The 26,983-nt window shown below is 59.2% G+C and overlaps 1 protein-coding gene across 9 annotated transcripts in view; it reads right to left on the bottom strand.

The window, feature by feature from the left end:
- The window catches only part of COL27A1 (collagen type XXVII alpha 1 chain), a 144,543-nt gene that overhangs the window by 24,530 nt on the left and 93,030 nt on the right, over window positions 1-26,983 (bottom strand). For 7 of the 9 annotated variants that reach the window (XR_006890740.1, XR_006890724.1, XR_006890723.1 and 4 more), the window contains 18 exons: window positions 21,837-21,890; window positions 21,216-21,260; window positions 21,090-21,134; window positions 20,753-20,806; window positions 19,595-19,648; window positions 18,669-18,722; window positions 17,823-17,876; window positions 15,979-16,032; window positions 12,022-12,129; window positions 7,952-8,005; window positions 7,738-7,845; window positions 6,564-6,617; window positions 5,645-5,698; window positions 2,064-2,120; window positions 1,873-1,926; window positions 1,243-1,296; window positions 912-965; window positions 54-107 (listed from right to left, as the gene is read on the bottom strand). Coding sequence is in view for 6 of the 9 variants with exons in the window: in XM_046676692.1 (XP_046532648.1) it covers window positions 54-107; window positions 912-965; window positions 1,243-1,296; window positions 1,873-1,926; window positions 2,064-2,120; window positions 5,645-5,698; window positions 6,564-6,617; window positions 7,738-7,845; window positions 7,952-8,005; window positions 12,022-12,129; window positions 15,979-16,032; window positions 17,823-17,876; window positions 18,669-18,722; window positions 19,595-19,648; window positions 20,753-20,806; window positions 21,090-21,134; window positions 21,216-21,260; window positions 21,837-21,890 (1,065 nt within the window). In the remaining 3 variants the exon portion in view is untranslated. The remainder of the gene's footprint in view (window positions 1-53; window positions 108-911; window positions 966-1,242; window positions 1,297-1,872; window positions 1,927-2,063; window positions 2,121-5,644; window positions 5,699-6,563; window positions 6,618-7,737; window positions 7,846-7,951; window positions 8,006-12,021; window positions 12,130-15,978; window positions 16,033-17,822; window positions 17,877-18,668; window positions 18,723-19,594; window positions 19,649-20,752; window positions 20,807-21,089; window positions 21,135-21,215; window positions 21,261-21,836; window positions 21,891-26,983) is intronic. The other 2 variants (XM_046676708.1, XM_046676720.1) reach the window with 2 other exon arrangements.

Below are 26,983 nucleotides of genomic sequence, written 5' to 3'. Positions count from 1 at the left end.
TTCTGGGGCGGGCAGGGGAGCAGGTGGGGGAGGAGTAGCTGCCAGTCACTCACCTGGATCCCCCTCCGTCCTGGTGCCCCGGCCTTGCCTTGTTTTCCCTTTGGTCCCTGAAAAACCAAGGGGCACATGACGGGGGGCTGCCTGGAGGAGGCATGGAACCCTAGGAGCTCTGGAAGGAGGCGTTGAGGGGATCATGGGCCCCTGTGTGGCTGAGCCCTGCCCTTCGGCCTCTTGGGCCTCTGCACCTGAATCTGCAAATGGGCCCAAGCATCCTGGCCTGAAGCCCAGAGCAGGGCTGGCCTTGTGACCTGCCCGAGTGGTCGCTGACCCTGCTCTGGCCCTGGGCCCTCACAGGCTCCCTGCTGCAGAGGCTCTGAGCATTGCGTTTCCAGGTGGGAGCCTGAGTCCACAGCTGGCTGGTCCCTGTGACCCTCAAGATCAAGAGTGTGGCGATCCCTGAGGGATGGGGTGGGTGTGCCGGCAGAGGGGACATGCCTGGGGGGAGCTTGGGGTCATTAAGGCAGTGCTGGCCCAACCTCAGGCAGGCAGATGCAGGGGCCCCGGGGACAAGGCAGGAGATCGCTCCTCCAAGGGCTCTCAATTCCTTCACAAGCATCACTGTCCCTCTCTCTTCCTCCAGACCCCCTCACTTCACTTCTCCCAGTTGCCTCTCTTTCTACAGTGTGCTATGGTGGAAAGAGGCCGACTTGGGATCTTGACTGTCCTGGATTCAAATCCCACTGGCTGACCTCGACAGGCAGTCCCCCACATGGAGGCTCCATAAGTGGGGCTGGTAATCCCCCTCCCTGATCCCATTGCTTTCCAGCCCTGCCCCCCACCCGCTGTGTGCATGGGCCGGTCTCTTCCCCTCCCCGGGCTCAGTCTTCCCTGTGGACATCCAGGCCTCTTACCTCTTCTCCTTTCGATCCTTTAGGTCCCGGTCGCCCCCGGGGTCCTGGATGCCCCTGCAAACCAAGGTGAGATGACGCAAGGCAGCCCCAGGATTCTCTCCCGGGGAGGGTGGCCAGTCTCCGCCTGGAGGGGGAGGGGTGGGGAGGGGTTTGGGGGTGCAGGCTCTGGGGGTGCCCCCAGGGTCAGAGCAGGAGAGACCAGAACGGGCTGCCCCAGGCTGTCCTGCAGGGAGGATCCCCTTTAAGCTTTAAAGGGCCCAGTTCTTTAACTCCCCCACTGCTGCTCCACCCGCCTCAGGGGAGGGGGGATGGGACTGGAAACACCACTCACGGGTAGGCCCTGCTGGCCTGGATTTCCACGGAGGCCTTGGACACCCTCCTGTCCCTGCAAGTCAAGCAGAGACAGGTGAGGGGGCTTATCTTGGAGGGGGCTGGGGGCGGGGCAACTTCCAACGTGGAGGAGCCCAGGAAGCCCGTGTTCTTCCCAGCCATGCGTCACTGTCCCCCTGAATCTCAGCTTCCTCATCTGCAAAATGGGTGAAATAACGACCCTGCGAGCGAGGAGGATGAAGGAGGGGAGGCGAAGAGCCCGGTGGGAGCCTGGTGCTCATTTGGTGGCTTGTCTCCTGCTTCTGTCCACAGCTTCTGCCGCCAGAGCTGTTCTCAGCCAGCGATGGGGAGGCTGAGGCCTCAGACGGGAGGGATCTCTCTCCTCCCCCTCCTTTCCCTCCTTCAGGACCCTACCCCTTGCCGCGTGCATTACACCAGGAGCCCTTTCAGGGGGTTGTGCTTCAAGCCTGGGCACGGATGGTGGGAGGAAGGGTTTGTCTCCTGGTGAAGTCTGTTCTGACTCCAGGGGGCACGGATGGGGCTGAGGAATGTCCTCCTGTAACACACACGCGCGCACACACACACACACACACCCCCCGTGCTCCTGGCAGGTAGGAGCTCTGACACTTACAGGGTATCCGGGGTCCCCTGGTTCCCCGCGGTCTCCTTGATCACCCACGGGGCCCTGAATGACAAGCACAACAGAACATATGGGCCACTTGCTGCAGATCCTCCTCCTTGCCTGGCCTCCCCTCCCCACATAGCAGGAAGGCCGGGGATCCCCCTTGGCCATGGTCCACGGGATGGAAGGAGGGGGCTTACCCGATCTCCAGGTGGCCCGGGGGGCCCCTCGGCCTTGCCGTCCTCGCCCTGCTCCCCCTGTGGACACACAACCAGCTTTAGGACAAAGCTCCTGCTCCTCGTGAATTCTGGGAATTCCAGACCCTCCACCCTGAGGCCGAAGGGGATTTCATCAGAGACGAAGTCCAGCCTACTTAGGGTTACAGATGGGGAGACTGAGGCTAGAAAGGGCAGGGACAGGAGTGGGGTCAAAGCCCGGAACCAGGACTGTGGACAGAGAACCATGCTGTTTACCCTCCAACCCGTGGGCACGCCTGGCTGACGCCCTCAGGCTGGGTGACCCAGGTGGCTCAGAGCAGAGACCTGGTCACGCCCAGCTTTGCACAGGACCAGCTGCTGGGACCTTCAACAGGTCCCTTCCGTCTCAGAGTTCTTTCTCTCAGCTACAGAATGAGGGTGAGGTGGGGCGAAGGGACGGTGGTGACGCCCACAGGGGACTGGTGGGGTGTCCATGGAAGGATGCAGAAGCCCCTGCATGGCAGCCAGCAGCGCGTGACAATAATGCCAACAGCTGGCACGCAGCGCCCTGCCCGGGCCAGACACAGGCACCCGCCGAATCTGCCCACAACCCTAGCAGGCGAGGTTAGTCTCCCCATTTTACAGATGGGGAGACTGAGGCTCAGTGAGGCGATGGGAGCTGCTCCGTTGTTCAGCCCTCAATTAGAGTCCCTTTCTCCAACTCTCGCTGGGAGAAAGTGGGCCGAGAACCAGCTTCAGGACCTCAATGGAAGCCCCGAGAAGGCCCTGGGCTGCCCCAGCTTGCACTCAGCAGCGGGCCAACTTGCGGGTCTCATCCACAGACAGTTTCCTATCTGCAAACGGGACTGCAAGGTCGCACAGCGTTGCTCTGAAGACCCAGGGAGGAAAGGCACAGTGAGCTCTCAGCTCGCAACTGCACACGTCGTGGGAGCTCAGACAAGGGCTGTGAAACTGGCTGTTATTGATCATAATAACAGCAGGGACGATGTGTGGCAGGGGTGTGGTCAGAGAGATCGGGGGAGGAGCGGAGCTTGGAACGGAGGTCCTTCCGCCGTGTCAGGCCACCCTGGGCCCTGGTCCACCCACGGGGCAGGTGGCTGGGCATCATGTGCCAGCTGCAAGGAAGGTGTAAGCAGAATAGCAAGTGGCAGAACCTCAGGGCTCAGGATGTTCCAGCCCAGACAACCGGTGTCACCCCCTGTGGAGGTGCATTCTGGGTAGGGGCTCAAGTCAGGGCACCCCTGAGCCCCCCGCTGTCAGCAGGGATGGAAGGGGAGGCCTGAGAGGCAGGACAGACGGGAGCAACCCTGGGGTGGAGCCTGTCCCAGGCCCCGATTAGTCCAGAGGGCTGACGGTGTAGCATGTGGGCCCAGGGCCTCTGTGGCTCCTGCGGGCAGACTGAAGGTGGGAGGGACCGAGGTGTCCCCGGGGGGTGGCCCAGGGAGTGAGGATTCCCTCTTCTCCCTGCCACTCTCTATGGCTCTTTGTCCCGGGGCTCGGTCCTGCTGTGGAGGGAGCTAGCTGGACTGGGGGCTCTGGGAAAGGGGGCAGTGTTTACCTAGAATGTTCTACGTGCCAGGCACTTCATGCAGCATGTTTCACAGAATCCATACAGCACCCCCATGCTGCTGCAGCTATTGGCTCCATTTTACAGATGGAGAAACTGAGGCTCAGGGATGGAACGGTGTTAGCCAAGGCCACACAGGGGCGGTCTGGGCCCAAAGCCAGCTGTGCAGCCTGCCTCTCCCCCTACACTGTGGCTGTAATTTGGGGAGGATTTGGTGGAGCCCCCGACCCTGTCCCCGGAGTCTTATCCCGTCTCCCCATCCCTCTGGCCACCGCCTTGGTAGACACACGCCTCCACAGGGAATTTTCAAGCTAAACAGCATCTTGACTCATCTAAGCGTCTGCTTCCGGTTAGGGAAGCAGAGCCTGGCATCAGACAGTCTGAACCCTGGTCCTGCCACCCTCCCACTGCTCCTCAGCTAGTCCTTGAGCATCGCGGAGACTCAGTTTCCCCACCTGTCATGTGACACACGGATACCTCCGTGCTGGGGTGGTGGTGAGGATTATGGGGAAATCCTGGGGGAAGAGCTCTGCACATGGCCGTGTGCTTCAGAGGCGGGGTCTCCCCCACGGACCTGCTGTCTCCCCTCCCGGCACCATCCGGCTCATGGCTGGCTATTTATTGATGTGACATTTTTATGTTTGAGTTCTTTAGAGCATCCTTCCACAGGCCCTAGCTCAGGGCCACGAACACACTGAATAAATCATTGTAAATCCATAAATACCTGTTGGATAGCCGGAGGAATGACTGAATTAATATAATAATACCTTCTAGGTCAGAAAATGCATCTGGCTGACATATACACGCTGCCCTGCTCAATGTCCTCACATTCTCGAGGTATCCACCCACTTAACAGATGAGGCAATCAAGGCTCAGGCAATCTGGGGCCCCACCCAAGGCAGACTTAGGGCAGATTTGGGGTTAGGGTTCCATTCTCAGCAGCCTTGGGGACTGCTTCTGGGGCTGTGGATGGCAGCCTCGTGTCAGGGTCCGCGTTAACCCCTCCTGGGCCAGCCCTGCCAGACAGTAAGGAGGGCCAGGGAAGGACTGGAGGGCCGAGCGGCGCTCTCTGCAGCTTCCTGTGGGCTGTGTCGGAGCCCGCGGCCCGCTCCGATTGCAGATCTGTCCTCCTCCAGGCAGGAGGAAGGGGCCAGCTGGAGCGCCAGCAGCGCAGGGTGATTCACCCACCAGCCGGATGTAGTTAACTGGGAGCTGACTCGGCAAAAGAAAGGGGGGCAAGGAGACAGCGGCGGGCCGCCTGCTGGAGGCCGTCCAGCAGAGCCATCAGGGGAGGAGGGAAGAAAGGCAGGAGGGACTCGGGGCCGCTGATGTGGGACTCAGAGCCTTGGGGCCCGGGGCAGGCTCGGGGCTGCCTTGGAACGTGACCCAGGGCCAATGCCTTGGACCTCTGGTCCCCCACGTCCCACCTGCACAGTGGGGCAGGCGCAGTGGTCAGCAAGGTTCCTTGCAGCAATCTCTGTCCTCTCCAGAATCTGGAGCCAAGGGGTGGGGAATGGACACGCCCCCCCACCCCCCCACCCCCCGCCACCTTGGTGGTTCCTCCCTGGCCATGAAATGTTGCTGTCCATCGCTCTCCAATCTAAGCCCTGTCCCGGCTCTCGCTGGGTGATCCCCTCACGAGCAAGGCTTTGATTGCCACGCTCCCGGAGAGGATGGAGTTACAGTTTTAACAGGACAGAATTACATCATCCAAGACTGATGTCCATTTCTCCCGCTCGACTGGAAGCCCCAGGAGGGCAGAAACTGTGTCCGGCACAGAGACCACATCCAATCCAGCTGTGCTGAATGTGGGTCTTGTGGCTCCTGCTGCCCCACACGGCCGTGGCGACCCTGGCCTCCTGGCCGGCCAACCGTGGTGTGAGCGGGGTGAGCCTGCCATGCATGTCCCACGCCACTGCAGCCTCAGTGTCCCCAGGGGCCTGCGCCTGCCGCCCGGATAAGAGGCGGCAACTGCTTCCCAGGACCAAACACCCACCTTCTCGCCCTTTGGTCCAGGAGGTCCGAGGGGTCCTATGACACCTTTGTGTCCCTGCAGGAGACAAGATGGCGGGAAGTGAGAGCATGGGCAAGGGAGGACTCAGTGGGGACGCATGGGGAAGGACGGGAACTCGGAGATGGAGACACTGGGCTGTGTGCTTGGGTCTTGGCTCTGCCCCCACTTGCTGTGTGACTCTGAGTAGGCCCTGTGCCTCTCTGAGCCCTGGCCTCCCAGACACGCCATGTGGGTCCCAGCCACACCTTTAAAGGGTGTGCCAACATGGATGGTCGGGGGCTCTGCTCACCCCACCCTGGAGCAGACCTGGGGCTCGTTACTGGGAGAGCCAGCTCTGTCCTCTGGGGCCGGGCCCTCTCCCTCTGCTCTCCTCCCCCCGTCTCCTCCTCTCCCTGCTGTATCTCTTTCAGACACTGGATCCCACCTTAAAACTTAACAAGCTCTCAGGCCAGGTTGTTTAGCCCCCCTGAACCTCAGGCTCCATTTCTGAGCAAGCCCCACGCCTCTCTGTGGCCTGATCTCCCAGAAGTATAACGTGGGTTTGGCTCAGCCGCCTTGGAGGGTGCCAACTTGGATGCAAAACGGGCTCAGGCTCTTCCCTTCCTGAAAGCAGCTGTGAAGCTCAGACACCAGGTATTCGGGGTGCCCGCCTGGGGAGGAAGGACTCAGCAAGGGTGCTGGGAAGAGGAGGGCTATCTGTCCGTCCCACCGCCCCCCGAGCCCACCGATGGTCCCTGACCCCCCACCCTGGCCTGTGGGCCCAGGTGCTCCCCGGGACAGGAGAGACCACGAATCTTCAGGGGCCCCAGGACCAGCCCTCAGCTGGGAGGAGGTGGGGGCAGCGGCCGAGGCAGGCCTGGGTGCAGAGTTCCAGAGAAAGAGGGAGGCAAGATCTCCTTACTTCGTAACCAGCCAGTCCCGGTTCTCCTTGGGCCCCCATCCGTCCCGGAGCACCCTAGGAGAGGAGGGGACCGGCGTTGGTACGGCGTGTGGCTCTCACAGCAGGGACTCAGGCTGGGCCTCTCCCCCAGGCCCCAGCCCAGTTCATCCCAGCTGCCAGGCTCGTCCACTCCGCCCGGAACCCCGGCCGGAGGGAGAGAGAGGTGGAGAGGAGGTGCCATCTATCCCCTCCTCGGGGGAGCTCCCCTCCTCGCGTCAGCCCTTCCTTCTCCCAGCTCCAGTGGTTCATGAGAGCCGATCGCTAAATTTCCCCCAATTTTGTGAGCCAATCGTTAAACAGAATCGTTACGAAAAATTAAACTATATGAACTTACGATTAAATCAATTCTATTAAAGACAAAGAACATAAATATTCAAAACTCATCCCGTCCTATTTATTTTACTACTAGCCATGCTCCTGAGGTCACGTCTGCCTGCTGAGTCTGCGTGGTGGGAATACCACACGAGGGAGCACTCCCGCACATTGCTTCCCAAGTCTGCATCCCGTGACATGATGTCGGGAGCCTGGCCTCGGCGTGATGGGGCATTTACACCACGGCAATCGGCAAGTGCCACCAACCAGCACAGCTGTTGACCAGCACAGCTGGCAGGTCCAAGATGCGGCAGCACCCTCCTCTGCCCCTCCCTGGCTCCCTGTTGGGGTCCACCTCTTCCTACAGCTGTCACACCCCTCAGGGGCCCTTCCTTCGGGGCAGGCCAGTGATGGGCTGGGACACCCTCGGCATCACCCGGGACCTGCAGCAGCTTCATGCTACTCCTCCTGCATCTATTTCCAACGGGAAAACTCCGTGCTCAACACAAACACTCCCGCTGGGGGGTCTGGTGCCCTCTCCCCATCCCCGCAGCAGGGGTGCCCGTCTGTCTAGAAAGGGCTTCAGAAGACCCACAGACCCCTACAGATCACAAGAAAGACTTTGCCTTGGGAGCACTTTTCCGGGGAGGGGCCTGCCACGTCTGTAGCTTCCCAAATGGACCCACGATTCAAAAGAAGTGGCTGGGCCACCGAACCCCAGCGGTTTAGAGGAGAGCTGGGGTGGGCGACGCCTCCCTTTCCATCCTTGGCGCCCTCTGCTCTGCGCCTGATCCCCACCCCACCCCACCCAGAGAGTTCTCACCGTTGGTCCCAGACTGCCCCGGGACCCTTTAGGGCCTGGGGTGCCAGGGGGTCCGGGGTCTCCAGGGACGCCCATCTCACCCAGCTGTCCTTGGTAGCCCTTGGCACCCTGCAGCGGGAGGAGAGAGAGGCTGTCACCGGCCCAGCAGAGAGGAGGGGAGGGGGCGTGGGGGGGGGGGGGGGGGCGGGCCACAGCGGGAGGAGAAAGGTCCCACCTTGGCTCCGGTCCTGCCCTTCTCGCCTTGTTTCCCTGGTTTTCCTTCAGGACCCTGAAGGGAGAAGGACGGAAAAGAGAGAGAAAGTGGAGAAATGAGACAAGATGGTGGCAGACGCGTGGAGCATGGAGCCAGCCCCGGAGGCAGACCACCTGGGGTCACAGCTGATCCTGCACTCGGTGCCTGTGTGACCCGGAGCGCGACCCCACCGCCGGTGCTGGGTCTCGTCTGGGAAGCGGGACAGTAGTCGCCTCTGCCTTACAGGGCTGAGGATTCAACCTGGTGTTGGGGCATCACATCTGCCAGGGGCCTGGCCCACGGAAATGGTCCATAAACTGCATTGTCATGGTGACTGTCCCACCCAGGGCTGCCCGGGGGAAGCCACTCTGCACGGAGCTCTCCTCATGCCACACACTGTCCCACCCTCCTAGTCACCCCGAGCCTCAGGCCTGATTCGGATCCCTCCCATAGATGGTGACAGCAGAGTGCCCAAAGGTGATGTGACTTGCTCTGTGGGTCCGTGGCAGGGCCCCGATTCCATTGCAGATGTGTCTGTCCAGGGCTCAGGGTGCCCCCTGATGACAAGAGTGAGGCAGGGGCAGTGTTCTAGGTTCTCCTTCATCTCTGAGATGCTGCGCGTCACTTCTGACCATCCCTGAGGCCACATCCCACTGACAGGGTGCCCCTCCCTCAGGGCTTGGGGCTGGAGGGGCCTCCTCATGGGGGGGCATCACGCTGGAAGGTCAGCCACCCTCCCCTACTCTCTCCCACTGGGGCACCCAGGCCACTTCCTCTAACAGGCCGCTCCACCCCCTCCCCCCCCAGGGCATCCTAAATCCTGCCCTAGGGAGGCCGTCTGGCTTTGTCTCCAAGTTGTCAGAGAAACTCAGTTCAATGGGGGGAAGTGAGTGTGTGTGAGTGTGCATGCATGAGTGTAAGAGAGAAGAGAGAGTCCCGACCCTGGACCACACTGTGTTGGGATGCAGGGGGTAGGGCAGGCAGCATTTCAGGACATCCCAGCTGCCCCAGAGGACAGTCCCCTCAAGGCCCAAACCTCAAAGGGAGCTGGGAAGAACATCTATATTCTTGGCAAGCATGAAAGAGCGGGTTTGATTCAATTCCTTTGGCTGCATTAACAGAGGCACATGCTGTAGGATGAGGGAGGTGATTGTCCCATCTTGGAATAGGTATTGCACTCGAAGGCACTGCACAATGAGGCACTGACTAATTGTGATGGAGGAGGGGCAGGAAGAGGGGATCCTAGAGGAACAAGGAAACATCTGGGCTAACCCAGAGGGACTTAATTCCTGCATCCGGGTGCTTGAGTCCTCATGTGACCCTGGACAGGTCCCTCCCCTTCTCTGTGCCTCAGTTTCCCCACCTCTAAAATGAAGTGTTTGAACTATCCTTGTACCATCCAATGTGGTGGCCCCTAGCCACACAGGGCTGCCAAGCACTTAAAATGTGGCTCCCGTGGCTGAGGAACTGAGTTCTTTATTTGATTTAATTTTAATTAACCTAAAATTAAAGTTTAAAACTGAGAATTCAGTTATTGGAAAACTTTTAAGTATGTTTGGAACAACTTGGGGATATAAATCTACATTTTCAACTGTATATTTTATGAAAACTAAATACAGATCAAGTATTTCCAATGGAAATTTAGCATCTGACTTGAGATGTGCCGTAAGTGTTACACACCAGATTTCAAAGACTCAGTATGACCAAAAGCATGCAAAATAGCTTACGAATGGCTTTTTACATTGACCACGTGTTGAAATGTTAGTATTTTGGATGTATTGGGCTAAGTAAAATATATTAGTAAAATTAATTTCACCCCTTTCTTTTTAGCTTTTTAGAAAATTTTTAAATTCTGCATTTAGCTCATATTCTGTTTCCACCAAACTAAAAAAATCTCAAGATCTCTTGCTCCTCCAGTAATAAAATACTAACAATTGTCACAGCCTCAACCACGGGCGGGGGACTGTGTCCACACTCTATGTCATATCTCATCCAACTGGGGCCACGGGCGGGAGGAAGAAATCATTTATCCCATTTTAGAGCTAAAGAAACAGCCTCAGAGAGATGAAGGTGCTGGCCACGGGTCACCCGGTCAAGTTAGAAGGAAATGGATCCTTAGTAGGACCGGCCCGTGGCCGAGTGGTTGGGTTTGCACGCTCTGCTTCAGTGGCCCAGGGTTTCGCCAGTTCGGATCCTGGGTGTGGACATGGCACCACTCATTAGGCCATGCTGAGGCGGTGTCCCACACGCCACAACTACAAGGACCTACAACTAGAATATGCAACTATGTACTGGGGGGCTTTGGAGAGAAGAAAAAGAAAAGAAGAAGATTGGCAACAGATGTTATCTCAGGTGCCAATCTAAAAAAAAGGAGAGAAATAGGGATCCTTAGTTTCTGGGGCACCCCTTGTCCCAGGCTGGTCCTGTACAGGCAATTGTGAAATCATGATACAGGGGCTGGTGGAATTTGCCGGTGGACTGAGGTGATTGCAATGGCTGATCCCTTGTCAGAAGAAGAAATGAGTCAGCGCGAAGTATTCAGCACAAGGCCAGGGAGACGGGCGTCTCCCCCAGGACAGGGCAGGCGGCTGGCCACTTGCTCTGACAGGCCGTCTGTAGCGGGGCGCAGCTCCCATGGTGTGGGAAACCCTGAGTAAGGGCTGGAGAATCCAGTGGGGTGAGGCTGTGGGGCCAGAATGAAGAATTTTGCTGGGCCCCCATCCACATAGATGTATTTCTGGAAAGGCCCTGATGGCTCGTAAAATTCCATTTTTAAATACTCCACTGTTTCCAGGCCACAGAGTGGGAGATACTGTTCTGCAGCCCTGATGACAAAGAGACTCAAATCCAGGCCTCCGTCACCCAACACACACTCAGTCTAACCCCAGGGAACCTCCTTCTAGTTCCAGTATATGAGAATTGGGAGTGACCGCAAACTACGGACAGTAACACTGCTACCAACAACATCATTCCCATCACCATGGCCACTGTCACCACCACTGCCACCACCAGCACCAACACCACCACCATCATCAACACCACCATCTCACCATCATCACCATCACCATCACTGTCACCACCACCACGACCATCTCCACCATCATCATCACCACCATCTCTACCATCATCACCATCACCATCTCCACCATTACCACCATTGTCAACATCACCACCAGCATCATCACTACCATCACCACCATCACCATCACCATCTCCACCATCATCATCATTACCATCATCACCACCATCTCCAGCACCATCACCACCATCTCCACCATCACCACCACCACCATCACCACTACCATCACCACCACCAACACCACCATCAGCACCATCACCACCACCAGCAGCCTCCAATCATTTCCTCCTCCACATTCATAAAGACCATCTTTTATATTTTTGGTGCATTTTATAAAGTGCTTCCCTATCCAATGTTTCATCAACTCTTTATAGACGAGAAAACCAAGGCTCAGAGAGAGGCACGGATTTGACCAAGGTCACACTGAGAGCGGGTGCTTGAGCCAGAACTCAACCTTTGGACTCTGGGTCCAGAGCCATGTCTGCCACATGGTGCTGCCCATCTCACAGTCATGACACTTAAAAGCTCGCTAGGAAAAGGCTCCTGGAATGCTGGAACTCAAGTGATCTCAGCACGCATTCCTTCTAAATCCTTCAGCACGCCCAGGGCGCGACCCAGACAGGGCAAGGGCAGGGGAAAGGTCACACAGCAAGTTACTGGCGGAGAATCAGCCAGCGCCCCTTCTGTACACTCAGTGTGGCTGACCGTGAGGGTTGCGGAGGGCGAGGTAAGCAGGGGCCGGGTGTGTGCAGAGCACGGCAGCCGGGCTAAGGACAGTCCTGTTATTCTGCGGGCGCTCGGGAGCCACAGGAGGGCTGGGCCGGGGAGGGACATGGTCCGCTCGGTTCTCTGGGAAACTCCCGGGTGGAGGAAGGACCACAGTAGAAGACCCTCCCATCTAACGGCCTAAAGAAGCCTGAGTATTATTCACACCCAAGAGCCCCAGCGCTGGCACGCAGCCATGCACACTCACCCGGATACCAGTGATGCCAGGGGGCCCGGGGGGCCCATCCTCACCCTTCAGCCCCTCCTGGCCCTTCTCGCCACGTTCACCATCAGGCCCGGGGTCACCCCTGTCGCCCTGGGTTGGAAGGGCATGAGAAGGGGAGAGAGAGAGAGAATAAATTAGTCACCAAGTCCCTCCAAGGCCCCAAACCTCGGGCTCCATTTGGATGTCCACAGCCGACGAGTTCCTGATTCTCCTGTCGGTTCCGAGCTGCCCAGAGGGTGGGCTGGCACAGGCAACATCCCCCACGTGGCGGTTTCTAGTGTCCCTGCCTGCGCCGGGGAGGGAGTGGCTCAGTGGGCAGAGAGGACCCAACCACGCCCACCCATGGAGCTCTCAGGAAGGGGGCAGGTTTGGGGGACCAGGCTATTTCTCCCCGACAAAGACACATTGCGAGGACAGGAGTCTTAAGAAGCTGAAGGACATTTTTATAAAGGAAAAAATTCACCCACTTCTGCCTCTGAGAACTCTTTGCATTTTTCTGAGTTGCATCTTCAATGTTTGCTTACACAAAAACAGTTGGCAACAATGATAGTAAGTAACAGGCGTTGGTTTCAATTGCTGTGTCCAGGCTCAGAGTGTGAAACAACTGTTGCAAATCAATGATGCTGGTTAGCGGGAAACAGTTTTAAAGCCGTCACCCAATAGGACGGCACTCTCCCATCTTTTTTTTGAAATGTCTTTCTCTACTGTGAGCACGTTCTCCCATTGCTGTCTGCTCTGGCTGGTTCTCACTCCCACTGACTGCGGAACACTCCCTGTCCAGCGATGGCAGCTGACACTTACACAGCACTTGCCACGTCCATGCTCTGGCACGGTAGGCTGTGCCAGGAGGGGGCACAGGCTGTCGCCCTTGGCCCCCTGGGCAGAGCAGGTTGAGGGGTGCAGCATGGGCCGCTGAGGAGTAGGGCAGCGCCCATCAGAGGGCCGCCTCTGTGAGGGCTGGCAGGCCTGGTGGGCCCTGTGGCCAGTCTGCAGGTGGCTGGGCTGTGACTGTCCAGGGAGGCCCATGGAGAGGGTATGAAGTTACAGGTAGGAGGAAGGGTGGGCGGGGGATCGGGCTTGGAAAAGCAGAGCACATCTTTGCCAGTTTTGTTTCCCAGCACCATGCCCTACGAGGGCACTGATAAAGTGGTGTGCGTCCAGGAGAGGCAGCACGGTGCAGAGGGTGTGCAGCCGGGGTCTGGGGACAGGACCTCTGGGGGCACATCCTGCAGGCCGGTCCTGCTGGGGCCTGGGCTCTGGGGGTGGGAGGCTGGTGCCAGAGACCGCTCAGCCCGGGTGGACTTCCCAGTGGAGAGGGGTCCGGGGATGACACAGATGAGGGAGGAGGCTCCCCGCTGAGGCATGGGGCAGATGTGTGCCCGAGGAAAGGGTCAGACAGCTTGGTTTCTGGGGTCCCTTCCCACTGAGATTCTCAGATTCCAAGCGTAGCCTGGCCTGGAGACGGGGAGCTGGCCCTGAGGACCCTCTTGCAGAGGTCTCCGGCTCCAAGATTCCCCTTCTGGCGCTCCTAGCTCTCAGAGGCAGGCAATCTGTTCCAGGCAGCTGTGCTGGGGTTTCAGCGAGGGGTCCCAGCCTGGGCCCTGCAGGGGCTCCAGCTCCAGGGACTGCCCAGCCCCCCACAGCCTGGGCTCCTGCACAGCCGCGGTAGGTGGGCAACCTCATGGGTCCCTTGCAGAATGGGCTCGGGGTTGGGGGGCGGTCCTAGAGAATCCCAGAATCCGAGGACAACTGCCAACGCTCAGAAGCACCTTACACATTGCCAAACTCCCCCTTCTCAATCTACAGATGGGGAAACTGAGGCCCGGAGAGGTGGAGACTTCCCAACACCACATAGAAGTCAACGGCAGAGCATGGCTAAGCCCCCGGGGTTCTGGTTTCTCTGAATTCCACAGTTTTTTGCTGAGAGGACAAGACCTCCCTCACCCCAGGGGCCACGTCGCCTAAATTCAAGTCTTGCTGCCCCCTCGCCATGGCTGTGCGGCCCCGGGCAAGTGTCCTCCTTGGTAAAATAGCACAAAGGGTCACTGCGAGGATGGAAAGACAGAATCCACATAAACAGCTCAGCGCAGCGTCTGGCCCCCCGGGCCCTGGAGAAAGATGCGCTATCACCAGGAGCCATGGCCACCCTTGTCACCCTCAGTGGGTTGTCAGCCAACTCAAAAACGATAATCGACACAGAAGCACCCTCCAAACTATAAAGTGCTGTGCACGTCCAAGAGGTTGTTTTTTACCATGAAGGTGATTCTTGGACACACACCACAAAGAAAGCAGATTCTGTCCTGGGATTCCTGTGAGGACTGGGGCAGACGCTGCACACCTGCGCCCTCCTCCGGCCCAAGGTCTCGGGTGGCACTGGCCTCAGAGGGGGTGAAAGAGGAGGAAGCCAGGGCCGAGGGGCCGGGACGAGGGAGCAGGAGGGACTGTGGATGCCCCCGAGCCTGGGAGACCCCCTCCCGTCCCCCATCAGCAAAGATTCCAAGGAGAAGAAGGGTGGCTGCGTAGGGTGCCTCAGTTTCCTCACCTGTCAGTGGGGATGGTGATGAATCTAGCTTATAGGGTTTCTGGGAGGATTAAATGGGGTAATTCAAGGAATGCTCTTAAGGCGGGTGGTGCAAGTACATGGCGAGTACACGAGGTATTCTAGCCACAATGTGCTCCAGTGTCGCCACAATCCGGGCCGGCACTCGGCAAAGGATGGGGTTGTACCCCAGGATGCAGCAGGGGTGGAGGGGCGAGAGGGCAGACGATGGCAGACAGGGGGCGCTCTCGCCCTTGCAAGGAAACCACGGGGCAGACGGGGAGCCAGTGGGGGGGTCTGTCACAGAGGCATCCCCAGACCCAGGGCAACCGTGGGGACGGGGCAGTGGGCTGGAGGTCTGGGGATGGGGAATCGAGGCCTGGAGAAGAGGGGTGCTTCTCTGAGGCCACATGAGTCAACGGGTGACAAAGGGACGGGGAGCCGACTCACATGTGTGACAGGCCAGCCCTGGGGAAAGCCCACGGACAGGTCCAGGGCTGGGCCAGGGATGGAGGCCAGGGACAGGCCTGAGCTGAAGGCAGGGCTAGTGAGTCAAAAAGCGATGCCGACCTGCCCCGTGGTAAGGGGGCCCTGGTGCCCCCTTAAGTTCCCAGCATCTGTGGCCGACAGATGCATCTAAGGGACACAGCAGGGCTGAGTTCAGCCCACATGCTTTGGTGCCAGGGAGCCCTGCGTTTGGGTTTTGGATTCTCCGCTCACAGCTATAGACTCTGGATGAACACACCTCTGCCTCCTTCTGAGCCCAGTCTCTCTCCCTTTAGAATAGGCTCATGGTGCAGAGAACAAGCCAAGGCTCGGGTCTCGGCTGTGCCAATTACTAGCTGTGTGTCCCTGGGCAAGTTGCTTAACCTCTCTGAGTCTCAATTTCCTCATCTAAAGACAGAAATTACCCTGTAGCATTGATTGACGTGATCCATATAAAGGGCTTATACGTGTGTGACTAGTCCTCCATAAATAGCAGCTTATAGGTCATGGGTGGTCATGATCATTTTCCTGATCTCTTAGGATGTTTGGAAGATAACAGTTATCAAAGCCACTGGCTCTCGGCCTGGTAAAGAGTGGGTGGTCAGGTGCCACCTTAGCCAGGAGAAGCCGCAGTGTCGAGGAACAGGGCAGCAGTGAGGCGTGGCAGGGGGGGATGGTCCCCGGTCCCGCCTGAGTAGGGTCGGGAGCAGTGAGCAGGGTGGGGGGCGGGCACTGGACAGGGCTCACCACACCCACCCTGCTCTCAGTGGGAGCCGGGGGTCTGCTCGCAGAGCTTCATGGGAGCACGCTGTTTCTGGGATAAAACTTAGGTCCTGATGGGAGGGCAGTGGGGACAGAGGGAGAAGGCAGCTCGCGAACAGCGCTCCTCCCCAGACCCTGCACGGGACACTCACCTTCAGCCCGTCGGGCCCCGCAGAGCCACTGTCACCCTCGAGGCCTGGCTCTCCCTGGAAAGGGGGGACAAGGAGACATTACCAGGGAGAGTCCCAGCACACTTTGACCTCCTCCCCTCCCTGGAGCACGACCCCAAACCCCAATCTCCAGACAGTGGGGCCCCGGGGCACCTGGCACACAGCGGGCGCCCAGTAAACAGGGGCTGAATTAATGAATGAGCAGGAGAGGTGAGCAGACCCCCAAGCCACAGCCTGCTCTGTCTGCAGGGTCTACATGAGGTCACAAGTGAAAAGTGCTGGTCGCAGAGCCATCCAGGTTGGCTGATAGGACGGGGGGGAGCAGTGCAGCCTGGGGTTGAGAACAGCTCTGCCATCAGACAGACCTCAACAGCCCCACTGGGCTTCGCCTTCACTGGCGGGTTGACCACAAGCAAACCACTGAGCCCTCGCGGGCGTCTGTTTTCTCATCTGACAATGGGGCTGATCCCACTTCCTTTAAGGGTTCCCAGAGGGCATGGTGGAAGCACCCCCAAATGGCAGCCGTAGGATATACTATTCCTGGACACGGGGCGAGCCCTCAGACCTTCTTGCCAGTAAGTTTAGGGGCAATACCAAGACCCTGAATCCCCATCTGAGCCCAGCCAGGTTCTCTCCTCGCCCTTCCAGCTCCAGAGATGCCCCCGGAATCCTTGGTTCTCCAAACAGCCGTCAATGTAAGGCTGGGTCTCTCTCTGCTTTTGGAATTCATAGCTGTTCTGCATCTGAGCTGGAAGGGGCCTCAGAAGTCATCAGATGCAGGGATGGCAAAGACGTGACGGGCGTGTGTAGATCCCGCCCCTCTCATGCCCATGGCAGACATCACTAATCGATCCACTAGGATGCGGGTCCATGAAGCCAAGGCCTTCTGGTACTCGCTGCTGTGCTGCCAGTGACTTGAGAGAAGTGCCTGGCACACAGAGGGCATCAAGCGAATGCCTGTCATTCTCTTTCCTACGGTGCCTGATAGGGCCTCAGGATCCTTCTTAACATGGCTCTCCACGAAGACAGTACTGATCCATCTTCATGGACACATAAGACTTGCTGGCTCCACGCCGTCCTCTCCTGCCCTGTGGCCTCCCCCTCATTCTATATCTGAGCTCAGCTGTGGGGTCTCTGTTAGCTTTGGGAAGCGGGTAGCAGGAGGCATCAGAAATAAGGAAAGAGGAGAAATGAGGGGACTTGGGTTGGGGGCCCAGTGCCCTGTGAACTGAGCCCCACACAAACGCCCCCTCACTCTCGGCCCCATCTGTGAGGTGCTCAGCATCTGTTCCTGTACTCAGGGAGCCACGTCCAAGCAGGGACCGTATAAACCGGGCACGGAGCACAGAGAGGTGGACACAGGCTTCCCAGAGCTTCTCAGAGGAAGACAAGATGTGAGGGTTTCTTTTGGACAAAAGGAAGATAACCTTCCATAGAACAGTTTCAAGGATGATAACAGGCATTTTTTCAATAAAAGCACTCGGAGGTCAAATAAGTTTGGAGACCCCGGATGAATCCAAAAGGAACCGATTTCTTCGGTTGCAGGCCTTCTCAGAGCCTTGAAAAAGCTACTGCTAACGTGGAAGAGGGAAGACTGGGCACGCAGTGAGTCCCAAACGCTTTGACACAGCATGCTCTTCTTTGAAGAGCTCCCTACACTGTGGAGATGCTGGCCTCCCAGGAGAGGCTGGACGAGGCTGTAGAGACTCATGGTCCATTTCTGCAGTTGGGGAAACTGAGGCTCAGATAGGCTGAGTAAAGCCCTGCCGCCACCCGAACACCCCAGGGGACGCTTTTCCAGGGAGAATGAATTTGCATCAACTTACCCGCTGCCCAATGAGGCCCTGCTCCCCAGGGGTGCCCAGAGGCCCAAGGTCCCCCTAGGAGAAGCCAAACACAAGTGCATGGGGGTGGGTAGGGCCAGCCCGGCCCTCACCACCAGCTCGGATGTGTCTTTCTCCTACAGGGATTTCCAAGCTTTCCTCCCCCATTGCTGGTGTCTGGGGGGTGGGGCACAAAGAGGAGGTGGAGCTCGGAGCCCCCAGACCCGCCCCAATGGGACAACCCCACTTCTCTCCATCTCATATACAGGGTGATTTTCTGCACTGTTCGAGCAAAGGATGCTGGAACTGAGCAGAGACTGAGTCCCAGGGCTGGTCCAACTCCCTCTGGATGCTGGGAGGCTCAGGCAGAGATGGGGGTGGTGGGCTTCAATCCTGAAGCCCCACCAAGGCTCCCCCAGGCCCCTGCCTCAGTGAAGCCCTCAGGCCACCAGCATGGCTCCCCAGCTCCAGGAGCTGCGTCCTCTGCCAACAGCAGAGCAGGGAGGGGCTCTCAGAGCCCAGGTATCAATGGGTGCCTGTTCCCAGCAGGTAATGAGGGGCACTGGGGCTGAAATGCCGATGGTATCGCTGGAGGCCGGGAGGTGGGACCGCCCCAGGATGGGCGGGTGCCAGAGAAAACATTGCCGGGCAGGGGGCAGGGGCGGGGGCTTCGGATCGGCTGGGCCCTCCGATGTGGCCATGGACAAGCCCTGCTCCCCAGCCAGGAGCACAGAGGACCCATTATCCAGGGCACAAGAAAGGCCCGTTTCTCTTCCGTGGGGAGGACGTGGCCGCCAGCTGGGAGCTGGTTTCAACAAGTCATTTTTCTCTTCTTTCATCCCGCCTTACCTTCATCCCAGCTTCCCCAGGAAGGCCCGGTTCTCCCACTGCACCTGGTGGCCCCTGCAAGAAAATGCCATTGGTCCCTCCTGGAGCAGGGGCTGGCCCCCGTGGTTCTAAGGGAGGAGATAACTGAGGCAGGTTCAGAGAGGGCAAGGGACATGCCTGAGGTCAAACAGCAGGAGAGACCCAGCTGGGAGCAGGCTGCAGCCTTTTCGGAGCTGGGAGCTGGGAGGGGAGTGGTTGGGCCCAGGCTGCTGAGCCTCGGGGCTACTCAGAGGCTGCCGGAGCCCGTCCCCGCCCCATGAGTGTGGTTCACCACATTAGGAGTCCCTTGGCGAGCACGGGGAGGAAAATTTCATGATTCACATCAGAACAGGGGAGGAAGCCAACGGATGCTGTGTTCGGGGCTGAGGGGTTCCAGCCCTTCTCTCTGTAGCCGGGCCAGGATGACAAGGGCGGGAGGGGTGCTGAGTTATCCCTGCTGGCATGGCTGCGGCCCTTGCATAAACCCTGGGGCTCAGCTTTCTCCTCTGGAGAAGGCCCGGTTGTCTGAGGCCCCTGCCAAGCTCCTCGCTGCACGACCTCAGGAGGGCTGGCTCTGTACTCAAACCTGGTGCAGGGGGGAGGCCCCAGCGAGGGTGGGGGGATTGCCGCTTTCCCTGGTGCTGAAAAAGAGGCAGCGCCAACCCCCAGGAGGGTCCCGGCACCCTGCAGCCCATCCCTGCCCCTGGATCTGGGAGCCAGCTCCTCACCCTATGCCATTAGGGTGGACCTGCCCTCTCTGCCAGGGTGTCTGCCTCCAGTCTGTAGCTCACAGAATGTGACCACCTCCCTGGGACCAGGACAGGGACCCCCCAGGAGGAGGAGGGCTGGGAGGCGCTGATGCATCCTCAGCAGCATCATGGGACGAACGAGGGTCCCTCGGCACTCACCTTGGGTCCCATCTCTCCTGGAGGGCCAATTAGCCCCTGGGGTCCCTGAGGGCCCTGGAAGACAGACAGACACACAGACTGTTGGGAGAAGCCAGCCTGGGCTCTCTTTGGGGTCTGAGGCTCGATAATGCAATCTGGAGGGGTGGGCGAGGGTGAGGACCCACAAAATCCTGGAGTCTGCAGCCCACCCACCCCCTGCCACACTGAGGGTCCTCCTCCGACCCCGTATCCTCTCCAATCCATCTGCACACTCTTCTCTTCATTTCCCTAAACCCCGGTGGGGCCCTGCCCTGCTCAGAAACCTGCCAGCTCTCGAGCCTCGCTCACTCTGTTCCCTCTGCTTGGATGCTCTTCCAGCTCAGATCTACCTCTGGAAACCCCCAGCCCTGCCCCTGGTCAATCCATTGCTCAAGAGGGCATCCCTTTGGGCGCCAAGATGTGGGAGTGCGGCGGGGTCCTGGGGTGCAGGCACCTCCTGTCCTCCCCCTGCCCCATCCGGGCTTCCTCCTCTGAGCCCCCTGAGCTGCTGCCCTCTCCTCTCCAGCAGCACCACTCCACAGCCTCTTCATGGGGTCCCCGACGCTGGGACTGTCCCCCAAACCCATCCTTCCAGGGAGGTCTTCTGTGGAGTCCCCTCTGTTTCAAACCCATCCATGGCTCCCATTGCCCTTGGGATAAAGAGCAAATTGTCTCCAGGGCTCTGGGGGACTGACCCCTGTGACCTCCCCCTGCAGCTCTGTCCCCTCCAGCCATGCTAGACTCTGCAGTTCCCGGTCCGCTTGTCCATTTATTCTTATCTCCCCTCCCTGAATACGCGGTTCCCTCTGTTTTTCACAGTGCTAAGCACTCTATAAGCATTTTCTCATTTCCTCTGCACAGCAGGAGGGCAAGGTAGGAACAGTTATTCCCACTTTACTGGCAAGAAAACTGAGGCTGGAGGGCAGGTGAGCTTAGACTCAAAGGCAGAGCTGCTGAGCTCCCCGTCCAGTGCTCTCTCCACCACCAGAGGCCTGTCCCGTCACGGCGGGGGAGCCTCAGCACCGTCTCCCTCCATCCTCTCTCCTTGTCTGACAACACGGCCCACACGCCCAGGAAGGTGGCGCATCTGAGACCCTGCCCGGGGCAAAGATGTGAGCAAGGGAGGGAAAGGGCACCTACCGGTTCTCCTGGGAGGCCCTTGGTGCCTGGGGGTCCCGAGGGACCAGGGATGCCCTGCAGAGACAAACAAAGGCAACCTGAGGCCCTCCATGGCCTTCTGCACCCTGCCTGTCCCCTGGGCCTCAGTCAAGCGGTTGCAGCGTAGGAACGTCCCACTCCCACTCTCTGCCGTGTGAGGGATGGGGAAACTGAGTCCCAGGGGGGAAGACATGTGCTGGAGGGTCTTCAGTGCAGGGAGTGGGCACCCAGAACTTCGGGGTTTCCACAGCAGGATGGCTAAAGTGGGTATCAGCTCCCCCAAAAGCCCCAGGGAATTTCAGGAACCGCCGCTACTCACGGGAAAGCCTCGCGGGCCTGAGTGCCCTCGCTCGCCAGCCGTACCCTGGAAGCACAGGGGGTTCGTTAGGGGCCCATGTCACCAGGCAGGGGGCGGAGGTGGGGTTGGTGGCCGTGCCTGACGTACCTGCTGCCCGGGCTGGCCCGGTCTGCCCTGCGGTCCTGGAGGGCCCTGCAGGAGGCAAGACACAGGGAGGTGGCAGAGGGCACTTGGGAGGACCCTTCGGGGGTCTCACACTCCCACGGGAGATCCAGGGAACCAGGAGCGGGAGCATGGCACCCACCCCTCTCCCCAGGGCGCAGGTGGGAAGACTTAGGGCAGTGGGGGAGTGGCTCCCCACAGTCAGCAGGTGCTCAGGGTCAGGAACCAAGGATCCCTTGTTTCCGATAGAGGTAGGAGCCGGCTCAGCTCTCAGGGGCCCTGGAGGGGGCTGAGGGTCCCAGGGAAGGGGCCAGAGGCTGGGTGTGATTCCTCCGCCCTCTCCCCTCTCTTTCTTGCTTCCTCCTGCTCTCTCTCCATCTCGAGCTCTCTCTCCCTCACTTTCAGTCTCAGGACTCCCTCTCCCCTCCCGTCTGCATGCTCGGCCAGGAGGAGCGCTGATGAGCTCTCAGGAAGTGCCCTGCAGCCTCTCGGGACACCCTGCTGTCCCCAAGGGGCCTGCTGCTGACGAGGGTGTGACTTCTGGTGCGGGATCCCAAGCTAGCATGGGAGGCGAGAGGAAGGGCAGGCCGGAGGTGGGGGCAGTACCTTCAGGCCCCTGGACCCCTGCTCCCCAGCTGGTCCATCTGGTCCTCGGGGGCCCTGGAATAGGAAAAAGGGACTAGTGCAGTGGACAGCAGGGGTCTCCCTTGGGCTGGGAACCAGGAAGGCGGGGCTGCCTGGAGCCTTGGGCCTTCCCCTGCACAAGCCTGGGGCTCTCTCCTCCCCGACTCTGTGTCCCTCTCCTCTGCACACTCCCGCCCTGAGTGGGTCACCCACGTGCAGCGTGCCTGCTGAGATGGCTCTGCGGGGGCTCGGCATGGAGGACTCAGCTGGAGGCCCTACCATTCGGAATGGGGCTGCTGGTGCATTGAAAGCCTGTTTAAAGTGACCTTGGCGGGGGGTCAGCCAGCCAAACCATTTCACACACGTGGAAACTGAGGGCCAGAGCCAAGAGACGTGTGGCCAAGTCCCCAGAGCCAGGCCTTCAGATTCTGCGGTCACATGCTCTTCCCAGAGCACGTGGGGCAGAAACAGGGGTAAGGACCACAGCCCTTGGGGGAAACTGACAGAAGGCCCTGGGGGGGTCTGCGTGCGGCCAGATGTGTGGAGGTAATCTGGCCCAGCTCACAGAAGAGTTGAGCTGAGGAGGGGGCAGGGGTGAGACGGCTGTTCCCTGGAGCTCTGGGCTCAGGGATGACCCCCCCCCCCCCCCCCCAGTCAGGAGCGGTGTTCCTTTGAGAGCTGGGAGGGCCCTGAGGCGGGTGGAGTGCACTCCCTGCCGCCACTCCACAGACGGGAACACTGAGGCCCAGCCCAGGAAAGCGACTTGTCTAAGTGCTTAGCACATTAGCAGCTGCATCCCCCCCCAGGGTTCCACCCACTGCACCATATGTCCCCTCCATGGGGCCTCCCACAGGGACACAGATGGAGGGGCCCCCTGGAAGAGGCCCCTGTGGGGAACAGTGTGGTCTCTGTTCTATATGGGATCGGAGAGGCCATGCTGGGGAGACGGAGGGTCCTATGAAGGAGGTTGGTCCACTGAGCCAGGGAGCACCGGGACCAGCCGCAAAAGGGGGCTGGAGAAGCGCCTGGCGGGGAGGGGGTAAAGGGATGAGAAAACGGAACATGGGGAAATCATTTACAATTGAACAAGGAAACTTTCCATTAATAACTGAGCCAGAAAAAGTGACAATTCCTCTGATCAGTCACCCGGGGCTCCCGGGGCTTCGACTCTGCACGGCAGCCTTAAATAGCGCCTTGTTGATTAAATAAACCCAGGACAGGAGACCACGGGCTGCAGGGGGCGGTTCAGCTGGGGGTCGTAGTTCCCAGTGTCTCTGGGCCCAGGACCCACTGGGGGGTCCAGCACCGGGCACAGTGGCGCTCGGGAAATGCTGTGTCTCAGGGACAATGACTGCTCCTCACTGAGCCTCAGTTATCTCGTCTCTCAAATGGGGACAAGAAATCTCTCTCTCAAGGCAGGAGATGATGCACGTGGCAGCTCCGCGCCTGGCATGGAGGAAGCACGCTGTGACGCCCGGGTTTGCCAGAGCAGTCTGCAGGCTCCCTTGGCCAGTCTGGATTCAGTCCCTTCCTCTGAATAGGCAGCTTGGATACAGCATGTGGCATAGAACTGGAGAGAGTGTTTGCAGGCTCAAGATGAGGTTGGATAAGAGGGCGTGGGGGCAAGACTCGGTTCTGCTGCCAGCTTGCTGTGTGACCCCAGGAAAGCCCCTTCCCCTCTCTGGGCCTCAGCCTCAGGTGGGCCCTGTCAGACCATGTGTTAGACTTACCACCTCTGCTTCATGGACAGGGGCCTGGTGGAGATGGAACCCAATTGGGGGGAGGGGTCATCCAGAGTCATGGGAGCCAGGACAGAGGCTGAGCTGACCGGTGGGCCTCTGGGCCCTCCTGAGGGATGGCTTCAGGCCCCTGGGCTCTGTCTCCAGCTGAGGCATCAACCTCCCTGGAAAGGGCCAGCTCGGGGAGTGGAGTGGAGGCCCAGAGGGGTTGAGGGCTTGGCCTGAATCACACAGTGCCCTGTTTCTCCTTAGAAGCAAGGCCTTTCTGGGAGAAAGGTCATGGGATCTACAAAAATAGTAACAGCAGCAGCAGCAGCAATAATAGCGAAAGCTATTATCCTCATCTTACAAATAAGGAGACAGCCTACGGTCACACTCTAGCAAGCGGAGGAGTCAGAATTTGAACCCAAGTCAGCCAGATGCCCATTTTTTTCCCCAGCACTACCTGTTACAGTTAATCAGTGTGAGAGTGAGCTCCCCATCATAGGGAGTGTGCAAATCAGGGCCTACAGGAGCCTGCCCTGAAGGCTCGGCCCTGGGGCAGGGTGTGGGAGAAGACAACGTCCAAATGCCTGTTAACCTGCGAGCCTCCGTTATCCCCCGGGAGCACCGCAGAGCTCAGGGAGAGGCTGGGGCTGGCTTGGGGGAGACGAGATCAAGCTCTCCTGTCTGGAGGGAGAAGGAGGGAATGGGGCCGCAGCCATCCTCCCTCCCCGGCTCCGCTGTGCAGGGAGAGCAGCCAGGGCCGCTAAGGGCCGTGCACACGCCCTCACCCCTGCTCTGGGCCGCTCTGCAGCTCATCCTGTGTCCTGTGGGTCCCCCAGTACGGACTCTTTCTTCTCCAAATGAACACGGCTGCCCCCCCACCCCGACCCCGGCGGCAGGCCTGGGTTTCCATCAGAGCTGCACGTCTGTGCCCTGGGAGCCACTCCCCAGCAAGATGTCTGCAGCCCCCGCCTGCTGGGGCTTGGCAGGAGGGGGCCCAGGACAGAAAATCCAGCCAATCACAGCTCTCGTGACAAAGGGATGGATGAATGAGGGGGAATGAACACGAGCTGCGTGCACCCTGCGGGCCGCCCTAGCAGCCGCTTCCCATGGGCGAGGAGGTGGCAGGAAGATAGACTCCCCAGGGCCATCCGAAGAGGTCAGTTCCATGGCTGACCCATTTTACAGAGAAAAACTGGAGGCTCAGAGAGGGGAAGTCAGTTGCCCGAGGTCAAAGAGGAGGGGCCGGAATCCGAGGCTGGGTCTGCTGGGATCTGAGCCCCACTCACGGGAGCCGAGTCCACCGTTACGCTTGACTCACCATCGTCACAACCCCCTCAAGGTGGATGGCAGAGGGAGACGGCGGAGGCTCCGTGATAGGGATTTAGACATCGTCTTCTCCAACCCCTGGCCCAGCACGCAGCCTTCCTGGCAGGATCCCCAGGCCCTGACCTGCATACCCCTGTGATGGGGAGCTCACTCCCACACTGATAAACAGTGACTGGTAGTCGTGAAGAAAATGGGCATCCAGCCGACTAGGCTTCAAATTCTGGCTCCTTAGGACTTCCTCCTGATGTCATCCACCAAGCCTCAGAGAGGTTAAGAAACCGGCCTGAGGTTGCAGAGCTGGTAACTGGGAAGGCTGAGACTTGCTCCCTGTCCGACCCCAGAGCCCCACTCTTTCAACTGGGGCCCGTGGACCAAGAGCCTGGTCAGCAGCTCTACCAAGAGCCGAGGGTCTGGGGCCCCATCCAGTCCCTGGCTTTGACCCCTTAGTGCTCATTCTTCCCAGGGCAGAGGGTGGGGGAGGGGAGCAGCGGGGCCCACCCGGCACACAGGCAGAGAAGCTGGCAGGGCCTTGCAGACCTCCAAGCCCATTCCTCATGGCACATATGGGGAAACTGAGGCCCAGAGAGCAGCAAGGCCTTGGTAAGGTCACAGGGCCAGCTGGGAGCTGCACAGGAGCCCTGCCCAGAACTCAGCTCTTTCGCAGGCACAGTGGGTGCCACCCCATCTGTGAAGTGGGGCCAAGGGTGGCCTGTTAGGCAGGGGACCCAGGGGGCAGATCCCACAGGTCTTGTATTCCTGCCAAACCCAGCAGGGGGGAGGGGCTCATGTTCCCGAAGCTCCCCTCCCAGCCCCCAGACTTTGATGTGGTCGGGAGCCTGGGTTTCCTCAAGCAGGAGATACATTCTTGGAGTCGCGGCTGGGAAGGGGTGGTGGAGAGGCTGCGGGGAGCTCCCTGAGCCGAGGGGAGCCCGAGCTCCCACCTGGGGGGTGGGGGCCAGGGCCTGGGCCAACGTGCTCCCCCTCCAGCTACTCTGGTTTCCTGGGGCAGGAGGGAACATGCCCAGGGTCACGGTGGAACCCGGCTGCCAATGGGGCTCGGCCCACTCAGCCCAGGACGCGGCCCCGGGAGGGGCCCCGATGAGCCAGAGGAATGCCTCTTAATCTCCCAGCTCCCAGGCCGACGGCGCAGGACATCTGGTTCGGAGGAAAATGTAAAACCACTTGACACTCAGCCAAGGGAGAACAACCATCACACATCCCCTCTGTGCAGCTTGGAGAGCAGGCCTGGGCCGCCTGCTCCACCGGTGCCATCCTGTTTCTTTTTTTACAAGGCTGCACAGCCCGGCACCTGTACACCAGCTGGGGGCAGGAAACCACTCCAGCAGCCCTCCCTGCGTGATGGAAAATAAGGCTGCATTCAGTGTGCCAAAGAGCCGAATTCCCTGGGTTCAAATCCCAGCTCTGCCGCTTTCTAGCTGTGCAACCTGAGGCAAGCAATGTAACCTCTCTGTGCCTTGTCTGTAAAATGGAAATAAGAACAGCACCTACTTTATAGGGTTGTGTTGAAGACTAAATGAGTTAATGGATGTGACAGACAGTGCCCAGCACATAGTAAGTACTAGTGATGACCTCTGGCTACTGAGCTCAGGACAGCGCTGGCTTAAAACCCTCTATAGCTCCCTACTACCCTCAGAGCACGGCCCACAACTTAGCTGTGGTGTTTGAGGCCCTGTTTGGCTTGGTACTCACTAATTTTTGGTCTCATCCCTCTCCCCTGGCCCTCTGTTGGACAACTGGGGACCCCTATATGTGCCACATCATCTCTCACCTTCTGGCTTTCCCTCTGCCTGGACCCTGTCACCAGCTCCAACATCACCCTCTCCCTGAGGCCTTCCCTGGTACCCTGTCCAGGTGAGGTGCCAGTGCTTCCACCATCATCATGCTAATGCCCCGCACTGCCCCTCAGACATTCTAGCCTGAGCCGTGAGGCAGGCAGGGAGCATGCCCATCAGAGCCTCCGACAGTGGCTGGCACCCAGTGGGTGCTAATAAATGGTGGCTGAATGAATGAATGGAGCAACAAATGAATGGACCAACCACGGGTACCACAGAGTCC

Source organism: Equus quagga, chromosome 1 (genome assembly GCF_021613505.1).
Source record: "Equus quagga isolate Etosha38 chromosome 1, UCLA_HA_Equagga_1.0, whole genome shotgun sequence".
In the NCBI taxonomy this organism is placed as follows: domain Eukaryota; kingdom Metazoa; phylum Chordata; class Mammalia; order Perissodactyla; family Equidae; genus Equus; species Equus quagga.
Note: the sequence above shows the minus strand (reverse complement) of the source record. Positions and strands in the feature narration are given on the sequence as shown.